The 26,194-nt window shown below is 43.1% G+C and overlaps 1 protein-coding gene across 1 annotated transcript in view; it reads right to left on the bottom strand.

Annotated features, from left to right (window-relative positions):
* Positions 1-26,194, bottom strand: part of PCTP (phosphatidylcholine transfer protein) — a 436,827-nt gene that overhangs the window by 369,971 nt on the left and 40,662 nt on the right. Inside the window, exon 2 of the mRNA XM_069654937.1 lies at positions 19,186-19,303. Coding sequence (XP_069511038.1) covers positions 19,186-19,303 — 118 coding nt within the window. The remainder of the gene's footprint in view (positions 1-19,185; positions 19,304-26,194) is intronic.

The raw sequence follows: 26,194 nt of genomic DNA, 5'->3' as shown, positions 1-26,194 counted from the left end.
ATATAACATGCATCACAATTTGGGCTTGGGATGCATACCAGATAGCAGTCACTTAATGATATCTCCTCTAGACACAGTTTTAAAGACCTGCCCCTTCACTTTCCCTCACTTGTTTTTGACCTTGGAGTGATAGAACCAGTGCACTGCCACACAACCAGTGGCCATACATATTTGGTATGCCCACTTCTATTGATTCATGCATGCATAAACAATGGGTTTCACCTTTGATTGGCCTACTCTGGCTGTTGTATCCTAGTGGGAAACAGGTTGACTCACACCCCGCTCTCTCTCATTTGTTGTTGTCTACCCCACAGGAGATGGAGCAGCCTGTCCATCGTTTGCCTCTACCCCCAGGCAAGGTTGGAAGACAGACCTATTGCTGAATATAATCGATGGTCCTGAAGATGATGGTTTGAATTCCCCTATACCATCGAAACCGGTCTACCTCAAAGGGCATGGGTGTTCCCATGACCATTTAGATATTCCCAGTAATGAGGGGGGGATATCCCACACGAAAATATATATTAGCCCATTACTCACATCACGTGAGCTTTTTATAGTGCCCTGATTAAACTGGCTTTTCTTTCTCGTTTTTAGATTTTGAAACCACAACTCCTGCATGAGGCCAAACTAGATTGCTGTAGGGTGGATAAAACACAGATGGAAAGTTGCATGGTTATTTAATAGCCCACGCAAGCTATTTAGTTGTTTTGACAGCAGTCTAATAGCCAGTCCTGTCAATTCCAACAGCTTAGAAGTTGTGTGTTATATTGTTGGTTGCTCTTTTATGACGATTTAAAACGTTAACACATCTTGGTTTTTCCACACAAACGGTGAGATGAGGGACAGTTTCCTCTTTAACTATCCCTATCAGATAGGACTTGCACCAAATGTTGCCTAGGGTTAGGCACCCATGTTTAGGGACAGGGTGTTCTTCCAATAGGGTTAGATTACACATTGTCTCCTCCACCTGCGTTTACTTAAGTCACTGTTTCATTGAATTGGTTTACTATATTGTTTCTCCTAAAGAAGCGTCTGTGATGTGATACGTCAGCTGTGTTCTGACCAGTGGCATGTGCATCACCTTCCAGAAAGCCCCTCTCTCCTGGTGCTGCATGATGAGAAGAATGTCTATATGAAAAAAGATTCTTCTATTTATAAATAGTCATGGGAATTGCTAGCTACAAAGAAGGATTGGATTTGTTTTCCAAATTAAAAAAATATTCACACTCGCATAAAAATATGTCAGTTGGCATGAGAACTCCTAGAAACCCCCGATCCCCTGCGATTTACTCTCTGCTCCTAATAAAATACCTCTGCCTAATGAACTCTCTTCCCCATGCACACTAGAGAACCTCAACCTAGTCCTCTCTGACCTACATGTGCTACGTAAAACCTTTGGAACTCATATCTATGCAATTATCATAGGAGACTTTTCCACGGCCCATCAAGTACAGCTTGAGTCCATTTGTTCTGGCCAATCCCTAGTCAGCCTCCACAACCTCCCAAATGTTTTGAAGTCCCATTGAGAGCGTGGTTGTGGAGGGTCTGAAGACCACCTGCTCCATGAAACAGGAGTTGGTTCATGGGGAAAAGACCAGGGTCTCTGTCCCTCCCCAAAAACTTGTGATAAAGGACCACAATGCTGGTCATGGCCCCCCATAGGGCGACAGAGTGGCTAATGAAAATTGTCACAGGTGCAAGCACTGCTTCATAAAAGGAGGGTTGCAGTATTGAAAAAAAAAAAACTTGTGGCTCGCAATCCAGCTCATGAATACTCTTCCACTATACCCCAACTGTGATACAAAGTAGTGGCTCACAAACCCACTCACAGTTGGGGCTCTCACACCCTTGCTTAATTTGTAAAACTTGCCCTGTTCAGAGATACTGGAAACTGAATGACTCCTTACTTTTAGATGAATATATCAGATCGGAAGTGGAGGAAACGATATCTAACTACTTTGAGGAGGACACAACGGAGCACTCCCCCATCAATATAATTTTTGACGCGATGAAAGCAGTCGTCAGAGGGTCTGTAATTAGCGCCAGAGCGGAACAGAGAAGAATCTTGAATATCGCGGCAGCCAAACTGGAAAATAAGGTAAACACACACACAGCTCCAGGAAAACTGAGAGAGCTCTGAGGAAGGCCAAGATAGCGCATGAAATGAACTGCGCCGACCGAACTGCCAAATCCTTGGCCTTCACAAGACAGTTCTACTATAGTAAAGGGAATAAGGCAAACAAAATGCTAGCGCGAAAGTTGAAAAAGATCTGCAGTCGAAACAATATCCTCAAACTAGTGGGAGAAGATGGGAAAATACGTTACTCTGAGATGGATAGAATTAGTGAACTGGTGAGGCACCACAAGGCCATAATGTCGGGGAAACCCACAGTATGATAACTTGCCAGAATATCTGGGATCTATACCCCCACAAAGTACATCCCAGCTGGAGCCCCTGGAATAGCCCATCACTACCGAAGAAATCACTGAAGCCATTAAATCTCTCAAATCCACCACTCCGGGCCCAGGCGGCTTATCCGCTAACTTCTATAAAAAGTATGCCAGAATTTTAGCACCCCAGATGGCGGCCCTATTTAACTCCTTCCTGTCCTCAAAATCGGTCACTGGCTCAATGGCGGAGTCTCTCACAGTCCTTCTGCATAAACCTGGGAAGGACACCGAATTGGCCACCTCCTACCGCCCCATAGCACTCCTGAATAATGATCACAAGCTTTTTGCCAAGGTTCTGTTCGGCAGGCTGGGTTCGATTCTGTCAAACGTGATTGACCGCGATCAAACAGGATTCATTCCGGGGAGAGGGGTCCACAATAACATCAGGAGAACGATAAATATCATTGAAAGCGCCCACAAACTGGAAGTGGGAATGGCGGTCATATCCTTATATGCCCATAAAGCCTTTGATTTGGTGGATTGGGGGTACATTCAGGCTGTCCTTAAGCACTTTGGCTTCTGCCCAAATTTCATAACCTGGGTAATAGCCAACTATCAAACTCCCACCACACAATTGCAGGTAAACGGCACCAGGTCCGGAGCAATACATATCTCCAGGGGCACCAGGCAGGGATGCCCACTCTCACCCTTGATTTTAACCCTATCCATGGAGCCCTTTGCTGCAAGAATTAGGCAAAACACCAGGATAAGAGGGATATCCGTGGGAGGCTATGAATATAAAATTGCGCTATATGCGGACGACGTGTTAATAACAGCGTCCAACCTAACTTCGTCACTGGGGGCCCTATGGGAGGAGTTCAAAGAGTTTGGGGTCCTTTCAGGGTTTAGAGTAAACCTGGACAAATCCTCAGCCCTAGCAATCTTTCTAAGCAGGAAAGGGCCACCCTCAGCCCCCTAATGCCGATCCCCTGGGTGAAAGGACCAATACGAATACCTCGGGGTAAATATCACCAATGACCCATCCCGCTTGTACTCAAGCAACTTCCCGCAATTAATTAAAGATCTCCAAAACGACCTAAAGAGGTAGAAGACCCACAAAATCTCCTGGTTCGGATTACCGCCATAAAAATGAACCTAATCCCCAGATGGCTGTACCACTGCACAGCATTGGCGATCCATATCCCAGGCCCTGCCCTGATAGCTCTGCAAAAGAAAATTCAGGAATTTGTCTGGGGGTGGAGGGAAACCCCAAATCGGTAAACGAATAATGATGTGGGGGAAAGGGCAAGGTGGTCTGGGAGTTCTCGAGTTGGCCAGATACACCCTAGCGGCGCAGCTGTCGCACGCATTTTCCTGGGCACAAGAGGCAGACACCCCGAAATGGACACAGCTCGAAGAGGCCTGGTGCCCGTTCACACCTTCAGAACTCCCACATTTACCAAACATAAAGCCACAAGCAAACAGAGGCCCCCACTCTGCGACGGCCACAATAGTCCGATGCTGGAAAGCAGCAGTCCGGAAATGGGGCATCCGAGGAGCTCTGGGTCCCCTAACCCCCATATGGAACAATCCCAATTTCTCACCAGGCATGCCCCCGCTCAGCTTCCAATCCCGGAGGGAGGGCAGATTACTGAAAACTGGTGATTTCCTAAAAGAGGGAATGCCAATTTCATTTCGAGAGATCCAAGTCAAAATCCGGGGTGGACGAGCCGGAAAGATTCCACTATGCCCAAATACGGCATTGGCTGTCCCACAGGGTGGTCTGGGAAAAATGCTCCAGGGAGTTATCAGCGCTGGAACTCTCACTAACAAACCCAACTAAAAGAGGTAGAACCTCTGCTCTCTATCGTCTCCTAGACAGAGCAGATCCCGCCAAAAAAGAAAGGTACATGCTGGAATGGGAGAAGGACTTGGAAGGGGAAATAGAGGTCGAGGAATGGGAGAAAATATGGTCCAGACTGCATAAAAGCTCTCAGTGCATCACAAACAGGGAAGGCGGCTATAAACTCTGCTACAGGTACTATGTCACCCCAGCTCAACTCAACAAGGCCAACCCAACCATCCCCGGAACCTGCTGGCCCGGTTGCCCCGCTCCCAGCTCACTATTTCATATGGTCTGGAACTGCCCGAAGGCAGAGACATACTGGAGAGAGATAATAAAACACATCAAGGAAATCACCGGTCTCTCCATCCCCTGGGACCAGGGGGTTATCCTTCTGGGCGAAACTGTCGGAGGTGCATTCCCAATCTCAGGGCATACCCCCCGTCTGTGCACTTACCTACTCCTAGCAGCAAAAATCGCAATGGCCCGGCTGTGGAAAAACAAAGACGGACCCTCAGTTGCACTATGGTGGTCCAAATGTTGGGATATAGCAGTGGCCGAAAAAGTCACTGCAATCCGATCAGGATCCCTAAACAGAGCCCTGAACATCTGGGACCCATTTATGGGCTACGCAACCAAGTTCCCAGCTCTCACCAGAAGGCCTCCACTAACCAGATGGCTCCAAGGCAGCCCGCACTATTAAACTGTAGACTCAGTTCAGTCCGACCCAGAGCGCGGTTATTCGCTAGAACACGCGAATGGACAAGGTCACAGACAACAGCGAGCAGACCACCAAGATCTACCTCCCCCTGCCAGTCAGCTCGAATGACAGTATCACGCTGATGCGAATATCGATTGCTATATTGTTGTTGATGTTGTGATTATCTGTAAAACCCAATAAAATGTTGTTATGAACATTTGTAAAACTTGGGGTTTCACCCTAAGTAACCCTCTGTAATCCTGCCGTGGAACCCTTGCTCACTGTGCTTTAGCGAGGCCTAACTTCACATCACTGAGGAGGCCTAACAAGTCAGAAACATGCATCTTGGGTTGCTGATGGTACTCTTGTTCAGAGGAGAATGGCCTAGCATGTCAGTGCTGGACTTCTCTTGTGGGTGGGACAAAGACTGAGATGCAAACTGATATGTCTCCTCTGAGAAGGGTGCAGTGAACTAAAACGTGGTTGTAGACCCTCCTGAGTGGAAGGAATTCCATAGGACAGGGTATTTGACCTATGTCTGTCCTCAGTAGAGGGGCTCCCACACCCTTGCTTAGTTTTTAAAATGTGGGGTTTCACCCTAAGTAACCCAGGGTAATCCAGACGTGGAACCCTTGCTCGCTTTTCTTTAGAGAGGCTGAGCTTCACCTCTCCGAGTATGCCCAACAAGGCAGGAACTCGTGTCTCGGGTTGCTGATGGTACTCTTGATCAGAGGAGAATTGCCTAGCATTTTGGTGCTGGACTGCTCTTGAGGGTGGGACACAGACTTATATGCCAATGGATATTGTTCTCCTCTGTGAAGGGAGCAGTGGGCTAAAACGTGGTTGTAGACCCTCCTGAGTGGAACAAATTCCATAGGACAGGGTATTTGACACATGTCTGTCTTCAGCAGAGGGGCTCACACACCCTTGCTCAGTTTGATTGCAACACTCACCATGAAAAAGGGGATAACGGGAAACTTTGTTTGAGCATTGGAGACATTTCACAATATGAGAAGCAGGAAGATCACCCATGACCCACACAGGTGCCATGATGCCTGCATCCGATCCCAAAATGGTGGCAAGCACGTTTGAACTTGTGGACTTTACAAAAAAGGTTAAACAGGCAATTAAGTAACAGACCATTCAGAAAAGTGGCAACAAATAAAGAGAAGGTGGGCGCAATTGAAACACCAGCAAAAGAGTTGGGACCATGGACCCAAGGTAAAAAGAACATGTACAGATTACTCTTCATTTACACTGCATGGTTATCACTATCCTCCAGGTATTCAGGTCTTCAATAACTTATCTTGAATGATTAGTGGGAATATGCACTTATATTCCACTCAAGCGCAATGTATGCAGTAAATCACACAAAGCAACATTCCAGGCCAGCATGGGTAGAAGGAGCTAGCCTCAAAATCAATTCAAACAGGCAAGAATAAAATAACCAGTCACAATACTATACATTTCCTTTCTCATACAAGCACACATGCAATGCTCAGCCACAATGCCACACATCTTCCCCTCTCAAACAGAAATACATCAAACGCTGCAGACTTGCAGAACAACATGTGGATGCCTCAAAGCCCTGGATGAAACCTCACCACACACACACAGGCGCCATCCTCATAGTTACCAGACCGAATGACAATCAAATACCCAATTTCACAAGTAACATCGACCCAACCTGGCACTCATACCAGGTGCAGATTTACCAGTTACCAGCACTCACCTACATCGTCAATCCTACAGGCAATCTCACAGCGCACATCATGCATTTTGACTTCTAAGTGCAATCAAAAAGATCACATCACAAGTAACACTTTAGGTAATCTGCCCCTCACACCAGGCACACCTCAAAGGTTACCAACACTTATATTGTGACTTCCATGAGCATTCACTTAGCACAAAAACAAACAAACCTGAAGGAAAACTGACAATTTCTATGGGCAATCAAACAGTAGACAAAGGACCACAAACGCACGCTGACCCTCACACTAGTCACATGCCTCATCAGCCACCTCAACAATCGACCATATCATGATTTCCACAGGCAGTCACAAGACAGACAAAAGTAGCAATCCAAGACGTATAAAAAGAAACTGTGGTAAATTGGTATATAGAGAAATTATTTAACAAACAATGTTGCGAGTATGAAGAACAACCCCATTTGGGCTAAACCAATTAGCTATATCATTAACTACCAACTACAATATAAAGGCAATGTAGGCCTACACCTTAACATTCAAGTATTGTTATCACTGACACTAAACACACTGTTAGGCAGAATCTGTTCTGCACAGTAAAGTGGTAGCGATGGCTGAACAGCCAGACTTATCTCAAGAGTTTAAGTGAGCAGTAGAACAAGTTAGACAAAAAACAAACAAATAGTGATTCAAATATACACTTACTCAAGGTTTCTTGGTAAAAGAATATACATTTATTTACTCAGCCAGTTAGAAAACATTACACTAAAATAAGCAGCTCGATATCACACACTAATAAACCACAAAAACACAAACGGTATGTAAATGAACAAGTTCAGCTCTCCTGAAGTGGGAGCAAAATGGCACTTCAGCTACTTAATAAAGGGGTAAAAAGACAAGGTTATATGAATAGACAGCCAAAATACATTCAAAGTCAGAGCAAAGGGTTTCAGTTAACTACAACCAGAAATTCTTCTCAATAGGCCTGGGCCAAAGTCAATGGTTCAGAGTCTTTGTATAGGATAGCACAGTTCTGGTAGATAACCGTTAAGTCTTTGCCACAGAGATTAGAATAATTTGGCTAGGCGAAATGTTTGATGAATGTTAAGGGAAAGACAAGCGTTCGTAGTTGAGGAAAGTTTCAAACACTTTCTCGATGGTCGAAAAGATTTCCGGACCGCGTTTGCACAGTAACTTTTTAATGAAGAAGAGCTGTAGCTGAGGCAGTTGTTTCTGGCAGTTCGAGCAGATCTCGCTGTTCCTGTGCTTCAGTCGTGGTGACAAGAAGGAGGACATAGGGAGGTTCCTACACTGCCCAGGGAAGAGGCCAAAAGCTTTAGCAAGGCGTTGGTTTAAGGTGCGAGTGCCTTAAAGTCCAAAAGCTGATTTCCTTCCCTCTGGCTATCCGATTTTCAACAGCAATCTGATGAAACTTCGATCAGATGGGGACGGTGCCCAGGTGGCTTGTGAGTTGGTTTGTTCCCACCAAACTCAATGGAAGAAGTTAACCTTGAAGGGCTTCTCTGTCGATGGAGTTTCAGGCAATTTGGACCTGCAGCAGGGCTTCACCAGTCGTCCAGGAGTTACAGCAGTCCTCTTCCTTCAGCTCGTCTTTGGTTCTTTTGTTCCAGTGGTCGACTCTGCTTTCCAAGTCCCAGAGACCTGCTTTTAAACAGTTTTCCCCCATTCATTCCTGCCTGGCTGTAACTCACACAGTAGGGTGGATGTCTTTGCCGGACAGCCAGCCGGCCAATCACGCCAGAGTGCATTCAGGTCTCCTAAGCACAGGGAGTTTCGGACACCTCCCTCACATCCTGTCCACCCCAGACACACTGACGACAGAGGAGGGCTTTAGCACTGAAGCCCGCCAAAGCCAATGAACAAAGGGACCAAACCTGGTTTGGCGTACATACACAAACACAAGAACAACCTTTCCTAAAAGAAATGGTGAAAAAAGTCGATGTGAAGGTCTGGGCGCCATATTGAAAAACATGGCTGACCCGATTTTTAGCTACCGTTCTTAGCGGTCAGGAAAAATCACAGTAGTTTGATCTAAACCACTGCCACCAGCCATTTAAAGTAGGAACGGGTAACATTTGACTGTTACATGAGTGTTTTGACTCAGGTGAAGCTAGGCAACCCCTCCAGCACTCTATAGGAAGATAGTGTGTGCTGGGTCAACACATTTAAAGAGACAAGTAAAGTCAATTTAACTTTATATGCTCTGGGAGACGGTAGGCAGTCCCAAAGAAGGTATTTAAACCATGGGAAGTCTGAAAGACATCCCTGTGCCACTGGACTGAAGGTGCTGTGTGACACACAGAAAAAGATGATGCATAGGGAGTTGTTTTAAAACTCCATAAACAAAGAACACAAAAGTAAAACACACATGAAAATATATGAAAGAGTGGGAAAAAAGGCTCACATTCTTTCCAGGTAAAAAAATAAAATCCTAGAAATCCAGCAAAGTTGCTGGGGTTATCAAAAGGTAAGGGAAATTAGCACATATTGAGAATTCACCCTAAAACACACTAGATGCATTTTACAGCCAGACACCAGTGTCAGCATAACTAATAAAACATTACTAATAAAGCAGTACTTATGATGGTATAATGACACATTATCTAGGGAAACCAGAAGCATTATCTCCATTTGTAACTATATCACAAACAGAGAGCCCCCCCATCAAAGCTGGACAAGTCGTAAGAATCATTAACGTGACCCGCCATGCAACAAATACACCATGAGGAGAGGTATGCTACACATGCCACTTTTTTGGGTTATAACACGTGTTCTTCAAGCCCTCACTGAACATGCATTTTGATGGCACATCGTACTCGGTATCCTCACCCAGATTCAGAAGTAACAGCCCATCCTGCACACAGTCACTGTAGACATCTCATCTCAAAACTAAAAACCATTGCCATGCAGAGCAACAACGGCACCAGGACATTTTCAGTACAGCACATTCACAAAGGACAGTTTTGGCTTCAAGCCGATCCACAACTTTCTTTCCACAACCACAGAAACACAGTTCAGAGACAAATCGAAACCAAAAACAGTGCTTGGATCTCTTTGCATTGGACCATTCTCGGTCTTCTGGGTAATCAGTTGTGCTTTGGGCTCCATAGAAGGGAGAATTCTAATGTATGTGCTAATTCCCTTCAACCTTAGAGATCCCCAGCTCTTTTGCTCTTTAGGACTTTTTAATTTTAACCCTGGAGAGAATGAGACCTTTTTTCACACTCTCTCGTGTTTTTACCTGATTTGGATTGTATGTTTCCTTTGTTTTTTGAGTCTGACAAACTCCATAGGCATCTACTTTTTGTATGGTGACACATAGCACCTTCAGTGCAGTGTCACAGAGAAATCCATTAGATTTCTCATAAGGTTTAAATACCTTGTCTTGTGTGAACTACTGTGAAGTGGAGTGAAGTGGAACTATGTGGAGTGCTGGGGGTTACCTAGTAGCCCTTTATCCTACCTGCTCATGTAACATTTTTTATGTTATGTAAGAGGATTCAATTCAACACTACAGCTAAGTCAATGCCTAGTCTGGCATACTGAATGGAAACCCTTATTGATATATCTTTATGTCCAGTTCATGAGTTCTGGATGACTACCCCTATATAACACCCCTCTCTTAGAATCCCCACTGAACCAAGAAGTAGTTCTGTTTTGCAAGTTTAAAAGGTTTATTTGAGAAATAAAACAAAATATAGATACCACGCTTTTATGATAAATTAATAATCGATATCGCCCTTATAAATATAATGTTAATCAACAATGGGTAATCTGACACTAGCACACTTCTTTATAATCAATGAGGAGTTGGTGTAGGATGGATAAGGCAGCGAAAATACTTTTATGGTTTCAAGGGAAAAGCAATGAGGAACAAAATGCAGTACAGAAATACTTGATATGATTTTAGCAAAAGATAAGATAATCACTTTTTCTCTGGCAATTCACCCCCCTCCCCTATGCAATGTAAGAAATGGAAGGAGATGGAAAGAGGAGCACACAGTTCTCAGGAATGCAATCAAATACAATACGAAATTCGTTTCCCCCCCAGCAAGCTTAGAGAAAACAGGTATGAGTTTTAAAACACAGGCCCAAGTGCTTTGAATGGGGTGGCAATGAAGTGAGAAATATGCTGAAAATGCTTTTAATTCCCTTTACGAGGTTCAGGGTGAGTGCGAGATACTTGGGATGAGCTCAGGCTCACTTTAGCAATGATTCAGGGATGGTTATTAAGAATTTTTAGCAAAGGAAAGCAAAAAGCTGCTATCTTTTTACAGGTTAAGAAATCAGGCCAAATCGCAAATCGCGGCGAAATTCGCGAGTGTGTGAATCGCGATTACGGCAAAAGTATAAGGAGTAGATTAAAATAGTTGGATTAAATTATTTTAACTAAGAGCTTATTTCTGACACAATCTGATCTAAGTACTCACTCCTAGCTTTGAAAGGACTGGACCTCGCCACGGATCGGGTCAGGATTGGCTGCGGTTCCCTCGCCACGGACGGTCTCTGCGCGCAGCGCCTGGGTCAGCTCTGCTCTGCTGGGTCTGTCATGCACCGGTTCTGCTCACAGCGTCTGGGTCAGCTCCCCGGATACAGCGGCCTGTGGTTCTCTGGATCTCTGGTCTGCTTTCTGGGTGTCTCTGCTTTCTCTGGGTACAGCACTGCTTCTGGATCTTTCTGGCGCAGGGTTTCAGGCCAGAATCAACAGCTCAGCCCGGCTGTGAATAGTCTGCAAATGATTTTGAGGCCTGCTGAAGAGAACTCAGCTTGTGGGTTAGGCCTGTTCTTTACAAATTCTGAAGTAAAGTCTTGGTCTCTGAAGATTGATGGATTGAAGTCTGAAGTCTCCCGGCAGAGCGTCCCGCGGAAAGTGAAAAAGGGATCTCCACTTGTCCTGCACTGTCTGCTTTTATGTGTTTAGAAAGTGGGTGTGTGCCTGGGCCTAGCTAAGCCTGCCCCTCTCTACTTGTCATTGGCCCAATTCTCCCCTCTCCATTGATTGGGGGAAGGAAATGGATTGTCATCATGATGAGGTCTGTTTATGGGTCAGAGGATCCTCCCCTGGTCAGTTTGCCCACAAATCTATATTTGATTCAAATACATCTTTCCCAGATATACAATTTGTTCAAATTACATGTGCACATTATATATTCCTTATGGTCCATGCTTGTCCGCCTCTGATCTTCCTGGGGGCTTGCATTCAAAAAGGACAACATTTTGTGCTTTTTAACTGGTTTTGCAATATCGGACATTTACCCAAAATTACACACATGTGCGCAAGGAGTATGGACATTAATTGATTAAGTGTCAGATTTTTAACATGCAGACATTTGGAGTGAGACCCTATTTTCCGCTAGCAACCCCCCAGAATACACCACAGGGTCCTAACGCCTCCCAAAATGTTCACAGAAAAATCACAAAAATAATGATATTACTTATATAATTCTGACAAGTCCGCACTATGAGTTATCTATCTTTTTAAAATTATGCTCTGGTCAAAAAGGGGTGTGGCTTCTCACATCACAGGGTGGAATAACTGGTTTATCCACTTCCCCCAAGCTCAGCTGCTAGCAGAGGCACTGCCCCTCCCAGTTTCCCCTAAGAGGAAGCCACTTTACGACACCCCCAATATAACATTTGCCTGAGTCAAGGGAGTTGCATTGTTCTGTTCCTTCCAGTTCCCAGGTGCTCCACCCCTAATCTAATCAGAGAGGTGACAACTCCTTTTGGCAAGGGGCAGCAGGATGCAGCTAGGCCTGGGAAGAGTGCTGAACAGGTTTCTCCTGTCGGGGGTAGTTGTCAGGCAGAATCCAGTTTCACTAAGCCAGGTTGCAGCTAAATGTCACTTTTTGTTCCCAGTTTTCTACATTCAAATCAAACTGACAATTTGTACCTATACATTAAATAATTACTTCCTTCAAGTCATTTCAGAATATGGTTTTACATTCTTCCACCTCTTAGCAAGTCTTTCCTTGGTCTGGTTTTGTTTCATTTGTTCAGTTTTACACAAAAGTATGGTGGTTTTAAAACGCTGGCTTTCTGATAGTGGTGAGTACTGGTAATGCAACCATTTTTGGGATTTAAGAAAATGAATTCCCCACAGTTCTGAGTTGCTTTTTTGGCAATCAGCATTGCCATTCCCAATGGTTTCAGGCTACTGTGTGTGTAGCCCAATGGTGGTTAGGCAGTGCCCTCCTGTGCTCACAACATAGGCAAAAATGGGTGGCAGCCTATTCTTCATGTTTTCCCTGTGCACTCTCTGGGGAGTTCTGGCCATCATGATGTTTTCCATGCCAGTACTGCACAGTTTTATGGTAGGGCTTGCATGCATGGGTAAAAACATCCCACAGTTACCCTCACTAATTTAAATGGCTGTTGGCAACTGTTTACTTTTCCTACCATTGTGCTTTTCTACTACAGGCTGAATTCTCAGCTGCAGTATAGTACCCATGCGTGAGCATGCCGGTATTCTTTTTTTGCCATTTTCTGTTTGTAAGGTCTTTCGTGGGTTTAACTCTGCGTGTCAAGCCAGGTTTGAGTCCTTTGTTCATTTTGCCTTTTGCCTTTGGCGGGCTTTAGTCCTGAAATCCGCCTCTGACTCCAGTGTGTCTGGAAGGGCAGGAAGTGAAGGAGGTTCCCGAAACTCCCCTGTCCTTTGCCTCTAGGGGTGCATGCAACCAGTCCTGATTGGACAGTCACCATGCTGTTTGAGTGACAGATTAGGCTGTGCATTAATAGGAGAAACCTGCTTAAAAGGCGAGGGTTTTGGGACAAGAGGCAGAGTTGACCACTGGGAAGAACTCCCGACGAAGAAACTAATAAAGCTTGCAGCATTACCCTGGACCTTTGAATTGCCCGGTGAAGCCCTGCTGCTGTGCCAAAACTCCTTTTTCTGATCATCAAGAGCAGCTCTAGAAGAGACAACTTCTTCCCTTGGGTTAGTCGGACCAAAAAACCCTGAGACGAACTCCACTGGACCATCTTCCCGACTGGCTGTACTTCTTTGCTGCTGCAGGAACTGAGTGCCAGGGGTCGAGACATCCGTAGTCGATTGCAACATCTGCAATCTGGGCAAACGCTCCAGGAGTCTCGTAAAGACCCTGTAGAAGGGCAACCAGAGCTTGAGTCCCCTCAACACAGTGCAGGACTCAAGGAGCGAAGGAAGTCCAACCGGTATCCAAGATCTGCGGTGGTGCTGTTTGCCCCGCACTGAAACTCCAAAGTGCTGCTGATCTGAAAAGAGCCTGTATCTGCCTCCGACATCCAAATTGCTGCCGCAGGTGTCCCCCAGACGTCCTCCATCTTGTCCCAGAGACTGATGCTCAGGAAACCAGGATCTGCATCGCTGCAACAGGACAGAAGCCAGCTGGACCACTCTTCTTCAACTCAGAGGTACTGTTCAGACTTGGGGTACGTACCTCAGTGTCTTTAGTTTTGTTCTTCTCAGTTGAGACTTGCAGTAGCTACTTATGTTGGTTAATTTTAACTATGCTCTCCACAATTGTAATAACGTGTGACCCTACAGTGATTTTCTACAAAACTCTCTAACCTTGTGCACGTCTTTTATTAACTACGAAGTGCCTCAGCTACATAGACTGTGCTCCAATTGACTTTGGCTTTCCTGGCTCCCTGCAAACTGTTTTAGTCCATTGACGTTGATATTTTCTGTCCCTCAGAGGTGATAACTTGTTTTTAGCCTGTTATTGCTGGGAAAGGTTTTGTCTAGACTTCATTGGAAGATTTAAGTATATTCAAATGCCCTGAGAACCCGTATAACCTTTGTCCTTTCTTTAACCTTTCCTTTCTGCAACCTCAAAATCTGCAAGTGTACTAGTGATATATAAATGCCATTACTGTCCTTGTGAATGAAGTCATCTTTGGGAGTAGGAAGTGTGTAAAAAGCATCTCTAAATAGTATGTACTAAACTTATGCTGATTCTGGAAAAGTATTTTAGAGTAGATTTGATTTTGACATATTTTGCCCTTTTTAAATAATGCTTAGTTAAAAACTGATGTTAACAAAAAATAACTATTTATAACTAAAACCTTGAGTATAAGTGTTACTTGGATACTTGTATTGGCAAGATTCATTGCCACAGCTCTACAGCTCACATTTACATCTCTTGAGGTAAGCCTGGCTGCTCAGTCACACTACCAACTTGTGTAGTACAGCCCTATACCAAAAGGTGGTTTACCTAAACCAAGAGGACAAGGGTTGTGTAGTCTCACACAGTGTTACTACACCAATTCTTGCCTAACACTCCACTGCATCTAGAGCCCTGCTACAGCCAAACGATTTGCAACAGCCTCTCGCAAAAGCCCATGTAGGCCCTAACATCCAGTCCCAGAGTGTGGCAACATTCCCTGAGCACTCACCCAGCAGAGACCATGCACATCCACATGCCGCACTCCATTAGCGAAACTTCCCTCCATGCACTGATCTTCAAAGCAGGGATAGGCACACGAGTCCTCGCAGAGATCTCCTTATTTGCTGCTTGTCCAACTCCAGAACTTCACTGCCTATACATAGACATATAATTAGCTGGCTCAGCACAGTACAGCCTAATTGGAAGTCTAATTTTTGGGGGATGATGGGCATCACTCAGCTACTCCCACACCACAGAGCTGTCTAGGTCTGTCCCCATGGCAAAATCATCTCCAGTGAAACAATGCACCTTCACACAGTAAGTAGACACCAGAAGTAAAAAAAGGCATGTACAGTGTACTTTTGTTCAGTTTCATTACATGTAGAAGATGGAGTCAGCTTTTGGTGCCAGGGGGGTGGATAGCTCCTGAAGGGGAACCAAGATTTCTAAACAAATCATGAGTAAGCCCTCACAGGATGGTGAATGATAAGTCAGTGGTGGGTCCAACATTTTTCCTCATAGTGTGAGTGACAGAGCGTAGCGAGGGGCCCCAAAAGAATTAAGGTGGTCCTTGAGTTTTCCCACCACCCCGAGAAAATGTTTTAAAATAATGTACTGACATTATGCATTTTGCAGGACAAATTCGGAACAAAATTAGGAAAAAATCCATACAATTTGCAGTTGGTTCTCTAGATTAACACATGAAAAACATAATTAAATGCCATGTCACCAACAGTACACTATGTAGTAGCACTTTATACCATGTTCATGAGGCTGCCTCGACAACCTATCTATGCCAGTAATGGTGTACATTTCATGTATGGGTCTGCTTCCACAGTCTATCTATGCCAGTAATGGTAATTTTAAATTGCATACATGAAGCCCTAAAGCCTTCGTGAATGTGATTTAATGTGACCATCATTGGCATGGATAGGTTGTGGCAGGAGCTTCATGCTGTAATTTGAAGTGATGATTATTGGCATATATAGGACACCTTTCTATGCCAGTAATGGTCACTTCAAATCACACGCATGAAGGTTAAAGCACTTCATGCATATGATTTAAAGTGACTGTTATTGGCATAGATAGGTTCTCATATCTATGCTAGTAATGGTAATTTTTAATCCAGTGGCGGCTGGTGAATTCTTTTAACAGAGGGGTGTAAATATTTCACCCAAATATGCCAGAATGACCGGGCATAGCGAGGCAGCCTGAAACAACAAAAGGGTTTTCAGTGCTGATCCACCGCCCGAGAATTATTTTTTAATATTTGGTTAAAATACAGCACACTTTCTGTAAAAAATGGGTAAAAAGCCAGAGAGTTTGCAATTGGTTTTATAAGGTAACTCCAGTCCAATTATACAATAGATGCAATTCACCACAGTACACAGGAGCATTTCCAAATACATTTTTATGTCTTCACCCATAATATGTGCCAGTATAAAAGCAATTTCACACTGGCTGTGCCCATACATTTCCATGCCTGCTGCACTAATATATGCCAGAATTCCTATATACGAACATACTCATGCTTGCTTTGCACATAACGCCAGTAGTCATACTATAAGAAAACATGGCCACACTGGCAATGACAATACAAAGCAGCATCCCCACATAACAAAATACTCCTGTTATCTTTCCCTTTAAAAATGCCATGACACAATAATAAAAACATGTCCACAATGTTGTCCAGTCTGATACACTTGTGTTTGCTTTATCCTTGATGCACAGTAAAACATGCCATCCCACATTAAGAAATAACTAGACTGGCTGCACCAAAATGTCAGTCTATACACATAATATCCCTTACGATGCTTACTTTATCATAGATTAACATGATAAAATTCCATGCAATAGTAAGAAATAACTAAACTGGATGCTCCAAAAGGCCAGTCTACCCAAATAATAACACATAACATGATTGGATGAACATAGATGTTGAGTAAAACATATAATGCCTCAGTAAGAAAGGGCTAGACTAGGTACCCAAAATGCCAGTATAGACAAATAATAGTGCATAATATGCTTTGTATATCATAGATAGCCAATAAACAAATGTAATGCCGTAGTAAGAAAGGGCTAGGCTAGCTGCCCCCACAATGCCAGTCTAGCCAACTAATAACATTATCCTGCCACGGTTATGCTGGTGATTCACAAATCTTTCTGTCCTCTTCCTTTTCTAGTTAGATTCACAATAACCTCCTCAACTGGCTCCTGGCTGTTCAGGCCTGGAACGCCTGTTTTCCTCATTTGACCCCTTCTAAGACTGAGGTACTTTATCTTCCTGCTTCTTTCTCTAATCTATATACATCCCATCCCTTCCTCTCCTTCCCTCACTCTTCCATCCCCTTCTCCAACTCTGCAAGTAATCTTGGCATCTTACCTGAACCCACTCTCCCTTTCTCCACCAATATTTCCAATACAGTACCTGTCATTTTCACCTCTACAACATTTGTAGGGCTCACTCTTTTTGTATAATTTCATGCTACTAAACATCGCTCATCTTTTTATCTTTTCTTGCACTGACTACTGCTCAACCACCTAATTGGTCTCAATGCCAATCAACTTGCTTCTCTCTGCTCTAATTATAATTCTGCTATTCATACACTTTTCTGCCTCTATCCTCATGACTCTCTTCATTCATGTCTATGATCTATCTAGCTCTCTGCTTTCTTTTCACTAATAATCCACTTGCTCTGTAGTTATTTCAAATACAATCATGGGCTGGCCAATCAGTTTCTTGATTCGTTGCTCTATTTCTATCTTCCTTTCCCATCCCCTTTGCTCTCAGGCTCAATTCTGGATTACCTTTCCAAAACCTCATTTTGCCGCTAACTGTTTCTGCTCTTCTCCATTCTGACCCCAAAACATTGCAATGCTCTCCCAATTTATATCTGTGCCTCTCCTCTTGATATTTTTCACTCTCATCTTAAGTCTTTTCTTTTATTCTCTGATTGCTAGCCTGTTATCTCGTTAACTCTGAATTCTCATTCTCATTTTTCCTGGTATCGTACAACCTTTCTCATGTACTGGGCTTTCTCAAAATCACTAAAATACAAATGCAAATACCTCCATTACCCAGAAAGTCAGGTTTTAACATGCCTTCGTGGAACACTCCAGTAGGACACCCACATTCCACTGATGCCCCTTTCTCACATAGCATCACTCACACACCAACATTCAATGCACACTGAGAGAAAATGAGAAATCAGAAACAATGCCAGACCCATATAATTCTTTAACCCGAAGATAAAAATTAAATGGTTCAGCCAGTCACATGAATTATTGGAGGAATCGGAAACAGCCTCATTGCATAAATGGAGGCAGAAGCTGACCAGCTTGGAAGGAATTAGGAATGAGAGTTGGAGAATGGATACTGGAGAACAGAGAGTGAGAAAGAACCAAACAGGCAGCAATGTGTCTTGCAGAAGCCAAAGGGTCATGAAGGAGAAGTAGTTTAATACAAACATTCTGGTTACACTAGCCCAGAGCCTTTTGAGGGACATACATTGACAAGATGGAGGAGCAGACAAGGGCTTGTGATGGGCTCCTTCAGTGTTCCAGGCAGTGCACTTTAAACATCAAGCAGATGAGAATCTGTAGGAGGCTCACCGTAGGAGTCATGCAGGGCACATGGAAAGCAAAGCAAGCCGGAGTGTGTGAGGTGCTCAAGAGCATGGTTGTAAAAATAATTTCAGTCTGAAAAGGACAATGTGTGCAGGAGTGGGCAGATTCCTGCTGGTAAAGATGTCAGTGAGGGGGAATCACAAGTTATTTGCCTGGTACGTGTGTCTTGGCTAGCCTGTACTTCTGGCATGCAGAGGATACACAAGGGGAGCTTCCAAACAAAAAAGCATCTAAGTAAGTTTGAGGCAGCACGATAAACACTGTATAACTGTGATTGGCTGGAGACCAAGCTAACAGCGGCTGAATCCCTGTAATTGTGGTTTCTTTGTAGATAGGTGTAAACTCCAGCCCACATAGGGCTTGGCTAGGTCAGGTTCTCTTATACTAGAGACGCCTGAAAGGGTGAAACACTGGAATATAAACACAAAGGCACAGTGGTATGGTTGAAAAAAATAAAACATTGTTACAGGAAGCCCAATAATAACAAAAGTTCTAATGTGTGTGGTCACGAGAATATAATTCACCAACCTTTCACGTACTGATCCCATTGTTTTCTATACTCCAAATCCATGTAGACATCTGCACATAGCTCTGGGGGACAGTCAGGAAGGCTACCATAGATTTTGTACTCATAAAGACCGGATTCCTGTTCAAACAAAAGAGAGAAAATAAGCTTAGTTTGAAACACTATGTTAGGTATGTTTGACATAAGCAAAGAGGTTTGCAAGCATATTTTCTTCTATACTGTATTCAAAACATAAGCAGACTAATAACAGCTTTGATCGATAAATGCCTACCAGATGCAATAGTATGCCCAAAGTTGATTTCCACGTATAGAAGTGTTATGATGGGTTAAATGTATTTGGCAGTACAAGCACGTATAGACTCTGACAAAAAATATAATATGTGTATGTGATGAATCAGAAGTGATCATCCGAAAGATCCTGGCCTGGGACCGTACTCATGTGGCCAGGGAAAGGCAGACGACTCTTCATCCTGACCCTGGGACTGGTGTTCTGTGGGAGGATCACATGGAAGGGGACTCAGGTCAGGAGAATTGGGAGAAACTCCATACCAACTTTACTAGTGATCCCACAGTCTTAATGGCCTATTTTAAAATGGAAGCCTTTGATGAAAAAAGGAACAAGAACATAAGGGACTTCAAATCCCATAATGATTTAGGTACTGGAATGAGGAAGAGGGGCTCAGAGTTGCAGAACAGTAGTATGCAGTTTAGTGGTGCTAATGACCCACACCTGAGTGGCACTTTTAAATATATAAGGTGAGTTTGGCATTGGAGTTTGTGGACAACGACACCGGCAGATTTGGCTCTACGTGCATTTCTGTGGCTGTTACTTCTGGAGTGCTGCACCTTTAAGGAGTTAAGACACTCCCCTTCTTCAGTGATACAAATTGACTCATGGGTGACTAGTGCCGGCGCGTGAGTTCGGTGCTCAAGTTAGTGGAGTTTGGTGGAGCTTGGCGGAGCGGAGGCTACAATGGGCTCTCCCATCCGTCCACGACCTCGGACGCGCCATCAGACTCTGAAGTCTCGAAATAATGAAACAGCTGAGAATAAATCCAATTCGAGCTGCAGACCTTCGCTGCCTGATCAATCTGTTTACCTTGACGCGACGGATAGAAATGAAACCACTCCTAAATCAGCTTCAAAGGTGAGTGACTTGCAGTGCGAACCACTGCAAGATAACCAAATCCAAATGCCTATTGTTGATCAAAATGGAACACAGGATACTGTGTGAATGGATGAGGCAGAGGTTCCGAAGGGCCGACTAAGTAAAGCGGACAATGGTAATTCGACATCATGCTTGGAAGTAATATCCCCAAGAAATCTAAAACAGACAAACATCCCTAAACTAACAGTTAATACTATTCCACCTTGCAGAAATCTCGGGCAAGTAGAAAGCTGCAGAAAGCAAATACAACAGCAAACACACTTTACTAATGCCCGGAATCAGTTATATGCATCACCTGACGACCATAATCTCCCCGAACATTCCCCTCCCCCCACCATTGCACCTGGGGATAGGGCAAATGCCTTTCTGGGTAACGATGATGATGATGGGAACAAACTTATTTCTACGGCAACAGTAAGCAAAGTAAAGGAGCGCCAGATGACTCCAATGACAGATTTAAGAATGGGCGCTGCAAAAGCAAAGTTAAATTGCCAACAGAAGTTTGCCCCGGCACCGACTACAACAAACTCTGCAGTCACGGATCGTCCTGCAGTATCTCAGGAAATGGCGCAGCTTTCCTTGGATATTGCTGAAATTAAATCCTTAATGTCAGACCATCAAAAGCGAAACCTTGTTTTTGGTTTAACATTGCAACTTCTGACGAGAAGCTTAGAAGCTGAGAGGAACTCGACTCCTCTTCTGCATGGGCCACGTTTTACACAGGGTGCTGATTGCATTGTATTTCAACGCAAAATGAATCTGGATTAATTCGCTCCACCAGATAAGAATACAATACAGAGAACAATTAAAGAAGAACAACAATCGTTAAACAACCGAAAGGATGAGGGTCAGCAAAAAAGGATCAAGTCACAGCAAATGCAATTGTGAGCAAACAAATCAACAACCATATCCAGCGATACCCACAACACTGCTAGACCTGCAAAACTCAGTAATGGCAGCATCTACACTAGCACGTATGCCATTTTTAAAGCTATATGAGACCTGTTGCGAGGCGATGAAAGATCAAGATACTCTGCTCACACTTATACAACTAAGCAGATACACACTGAAGCCTTTGTTAATAAAGTGCAACATCGGCTGGATGCTGAAGCAGAAACATCAATGCGATGGCAGGCTCGAGTTTTCGACATCGCAAGAACAGACCATATGGACAAACGCTGTTTAACAACAGCTTTAATGCATATGTTGAAAAAAGACAGCACAAGCCTGAACAAAGGGTCCACACCAATCAAAACTCGAGTCTTAACATGAATAAAGAACAGGTACCACCAAGTGGCCAGGGAAACATCAGAGCGGGATTCAAAGCAGGTATGAATACTAATCAAGTGATACCCACTCCAACTAACCCTGTCCATAGTGCAGGTAACAAAGTAATAAAAACAATGCTTAAGCCGCCAATACAGATAAAGAAACACTTGAAGCAGGCTCCATTTCCCATTTTTGAACCCAGCAAGTTTGAACTTGAAGTTGTCCCTAAATTTAAAAAAATGACTATGAAAGAAAATAAATCAACCCGCTAGACCCAAAACTAAGGCGAAAGGTCTTGAAGCCCTCTAAACCAGCAATTAAACGAATTGATCAAATAGATGTGAATCACTCAACGACAAACTTGACCAATGAGACTCAAGGCTGGTCAAAAGAAGAGAGGGAACAGCCCAATGTTATCATAAATCTATCAGTGTATTCAGTAGACAACATATAAAGAGGAGAAAGTCTTGATAGAGAACATTCAGACAGAGAGAAATCTGGATTGCAAAACAGTGAGGATACCTTCATTGTTATATCTGAGCTATCATGTGAAGAAATCTCAGACACAGAGTTGGAAAGATCTACTGAAGTAGCCTTTAATCCGCAATGTGAAGCAACTGGATGCTTCTCGCAATCTCAAATTCCAGACAGTCACACAGAAAAGACACTTAATTCACTGGCAGCATTTATCTACATCCAATCATTCTACAAAGGTGAAAGATTCTAAATTGCCAACTCTAGCACCTACTTTTGTTGATTTGTGGCGAGACTCACAGATGAAACCAATTATTGTTCAACGAATTAAAATGGAAAAAGATGGACTAATAAGGAACAGAATAAATGTTGTCAGACGACTACATGCAGTCCCTAAGCTTCATTATATAAAGACAAACGGCGTCAAAGTAGTGGAATTCCTAACTGAATCTAGAATGGATTGGGTTGCAATTCAGGTGAACTCCAATAGATTGCAGAAATGGATTTTAGATAATCAATATGCCTTCCAGCAGATCGGCTTCGATATATCTGAGACCCTGATAGAGACGGTGCAGCCCAGAGAGCGAAGCACAAATTACTCTCTTTATCAGATTAAAAGACGTATATCTGAAACATCAAGAGCGCAAACAAATCAAATTCTGACTGTATTGAATAAAGAACTTCTTGATCTTTACAAGCTGAAAATAAACATAGGAATCTTGCCATTTTTTAAATTGAGCGATGTAGAAATGAAAAAAAATAATTCCATGAAACAAAAACAACAAAGACCTGTACCAGCATTCCCACGAAGATATTCAAGATATCCATAACAAACATGGACAGAGGAAACAGCACCCTAGAAATTATGCTTGTGGAACACTCAAGGATCCCGACATTTATATAAAGGTGAGAATCGAGATTTGGGAAATCTAGATATGCTGTGCTTCCAAGAAACTTGGATAAGCCAGCAACCAATCTGCAAAGGATATGCAACATTTATGAACCCTGTAATTGTAAGAGATAAAGGACGTCCTTCAGCAGGCCTTCTTATTCTCATAAAACATGGGGCAAATTTAAGGATAATTGAATCGTTCAACCCAAATCCATTCATTCAAGTCGCCCATTTGTGAGAAATGATCAACCTAATGGCAAGATCCAAAGATGCAAAACTAAGGGGTTGATTAATCTGTACTGGGACCCTGCGGCCATAAACGATAGTATTTTCCTAGACAGTGATCTTTTGGCCATTGATGATATTTACAATACATCTCGCGAGCTTATAGTAGGTGGAGATCTCAATTTAAATCTATTTGCTAATACCGGAACTTTGATTCCCTTCCGGAATCCCCCTTCAAAAGCAACAGTTTGGAGGAAAGAGCTTGCACAAAGAAATCTTACACTAATGAATGGCCACACAAAAGGTGATGTTCCAGCAATACCTACCTGGTACAAAGGTAATTCAGAAGTGTTTTTGGACTACATATTCACCTCGTACATGTTAAATGCAGAAATTTAGCAGAGACCAGCGATCATCACAAATTGATTATGACATGGAAAACTCAACATACAAAGAGCCCCAACCGACCACCTACCAGTGATGGAGCTATCACATGACAATATGAGACTACCGATCAGTGACATCCAATTGAAATAACTAAACAAAAACTTTGTGAACACACCGATGAATGAGAGGGAAAAAATAGATTATCAATGGCTTCTCTTACCATTTAGACAGACGACACACTCAAGGATGATTCAACGGCCATTGCATAGCCATGCCTTTAATGAAAATACTGAGATTAGGAAAAAAGAGCTGTGAATCGAACTCAAGAAAGTGAAAAACCTCTCAATTGTACGAAACACCCATATCAAGTCCTGTAAGCAATCATATAAAAACTGGCTCTGCAGTACGTGGAATTAAGTTGGGTTTATGAAGATATATTGCTACACATCAAGAGACTTAAGCCCTCCAGAGCTCCAGGAGCAGATGGTCTTACAAACCAAATGTTGAGATCAAATCCGGAAGCCTGGGCGGACTTCTGTCATCAGTTATTTATACTGATTAATGTACATGAACAAATTCCAGCAACATGGCGAACGGCATCTTTGATACCAATATTTAAAAAAGGCGACAGGGCCATTGCAAGCAACTATCGGCCAATAACACTCTTGGATCATCTCAGCAAGGTTTTTGCCTCTTTTTTGTTGCAACGTTTCACGGAATGGCAACATTTTCATAACAGAAGAGATCCCAGGCAAATGCTGTTCTCATAGATTTTTCAAATTGCTTTTGATAGCGTAAACTAACAGAAACTCTTGCAAAAACTAAATCTGTGGATTGTCCGCCGGATATCCTAGACCCAATCAAGGCATTATACTCTAATACTACCATAAGAGTTAGATTGGCGAGAAATGGCACACTCTCCAAGACAATCCAATCCAATCCTGGAATGGGTTGAAACAGGGATGCCCCTTCGCAGATTCATTATTTAATCTTTACACTTCAGACCTCGATAAAGCACAGAATTTACCAGCCACAAATCCTCCCAATCTAAACAGAACACCTGTACCGTATTTGATGCAAGCGGATGATTTGGTCCTTTTGGACAGAACACAAGTGGGGATGCAAAAACGCCTCTGTTACTTGGAGAGATATGTAGGAGTAAACGATCACAAGATTAACATATCAAAATCACACTCCTTCATTTATTTACCAACCGCGAAAAAAGCTGAGAAATCTTGCATTATTCTTATGGGAAGAAACTAGAAGAAGTCAAAGGCATCAAATATCTGGGAATCTGGCTAAACCAACGCATTTGGGAAAAAGAATGTGTAGAACAACTGAACATGAAAACTGAAGCCTTGGCCCAGCAAGGCGCTTTGCTACATACAAAATATGGCACATTTTCATTAAAGCCTGTGATCACATTTTACCGACAAACGGTATTACCAATCCTTAACTATGGCATTGAAACCATGCTAAATATACACTGGAAGACCTGGGATTTATTGGAGGAGATCTTTTGGAGAAGGATATTAGCCCTGCCAAAATAATTTCCTGTACTTCGAATTCATTTTGAATTGGCCTTACAATCAATGAGATCTATCGTGATATGGAAATCATTAGATAGAAAACGTCTAAAAGATGACATTATCCCACCAATTGCAATTCTAAGAACTAGAGTTAAGTCATCACATGATCTATTGCTTAAATTATGGAAAGAAGCATGTGGCCAGCTGATGGAGGCGCTGAACTGCTCGATGGAATCGTTGATCCAGCGACCCCTTGAAGTTAAGCGCAATATCCAAAGAAGTGAATGGATTGAGGCAATTGAGAAAAAAGCAGCATACAGGCTTTCAATACGAGGAGTAAACTATAACAGAGCACTAAATCAATTGCCCTCTTACCTTGCGCTTTTTCCATGCAAACAGACTAGAGACTTCTTAAGAATGCGCCTTAATATATTACCGATAAGAGAAGTGCTAGTGGCACGCAAATAAGATGGGGCGAATAACATCTCTTGTCGTTTCTTCAAAAAAAATGACAAGATAGAATCTATATACCATATTATTATTATGGACTGCTTTGCATAAAATGAAGACAGATGACGATATGCTGCAATGCTACCCCGGGAGGATCGGAAACTCTCGCCTGAAGACAGATGGTCATTATTGATGTTAGGCATGAATAAGAAGCTGACATTTAGAATGGTTCAGTTATGGACGTATGTTTTTGAGAAAGGCTGTCAGAGTTTGAAAGAGCCTCTTACAACTGCTGCGAGGGACTAGGCCTCCATCACCATGCTCAATTATAACTAAAATGGAGGCTATACTAATTATAGCCCACTGAGTTGGAACTGCTGTTATGTGGCTTTGTTTGTATATTGTTCGTAAAACTGCTTTTGTTTAACTATCCAGGATCGATCCACAATATATTGGTGTGGTAAATTAATGAAAACGTTTTGTAAAATAAACTAAACTCATTTAAGAAAAAAAAAACAAAAAAAAAATAATGCCCCTTCAGGTGTAGGCCATTAGAACAAAGCAACAGTGGGAGCAGGAGGAGAAGCAGAAGGAAGAAAACACCAGAGCCGCCGCTA

Source organism: Ambystoma mexicanum, chromosome 3q, assembly GCF_040938575.1.
Source record: "Ambystoma mexicanum isolate Mex_15411 chromosome 3q, UKY_AmexF1_1, whole genome shotgun sequence".
In the NCBI taxonomy this organism is placed as follows: Eukaryota; Metazoa; Chordata; class Amphibia; order Caudata; family Ambystomatidae; genus Ambystoma; species Ambystoma mexicanum.
This window is presented reverse-complemented; position numbering and strand designations above follow the sequence as displayed.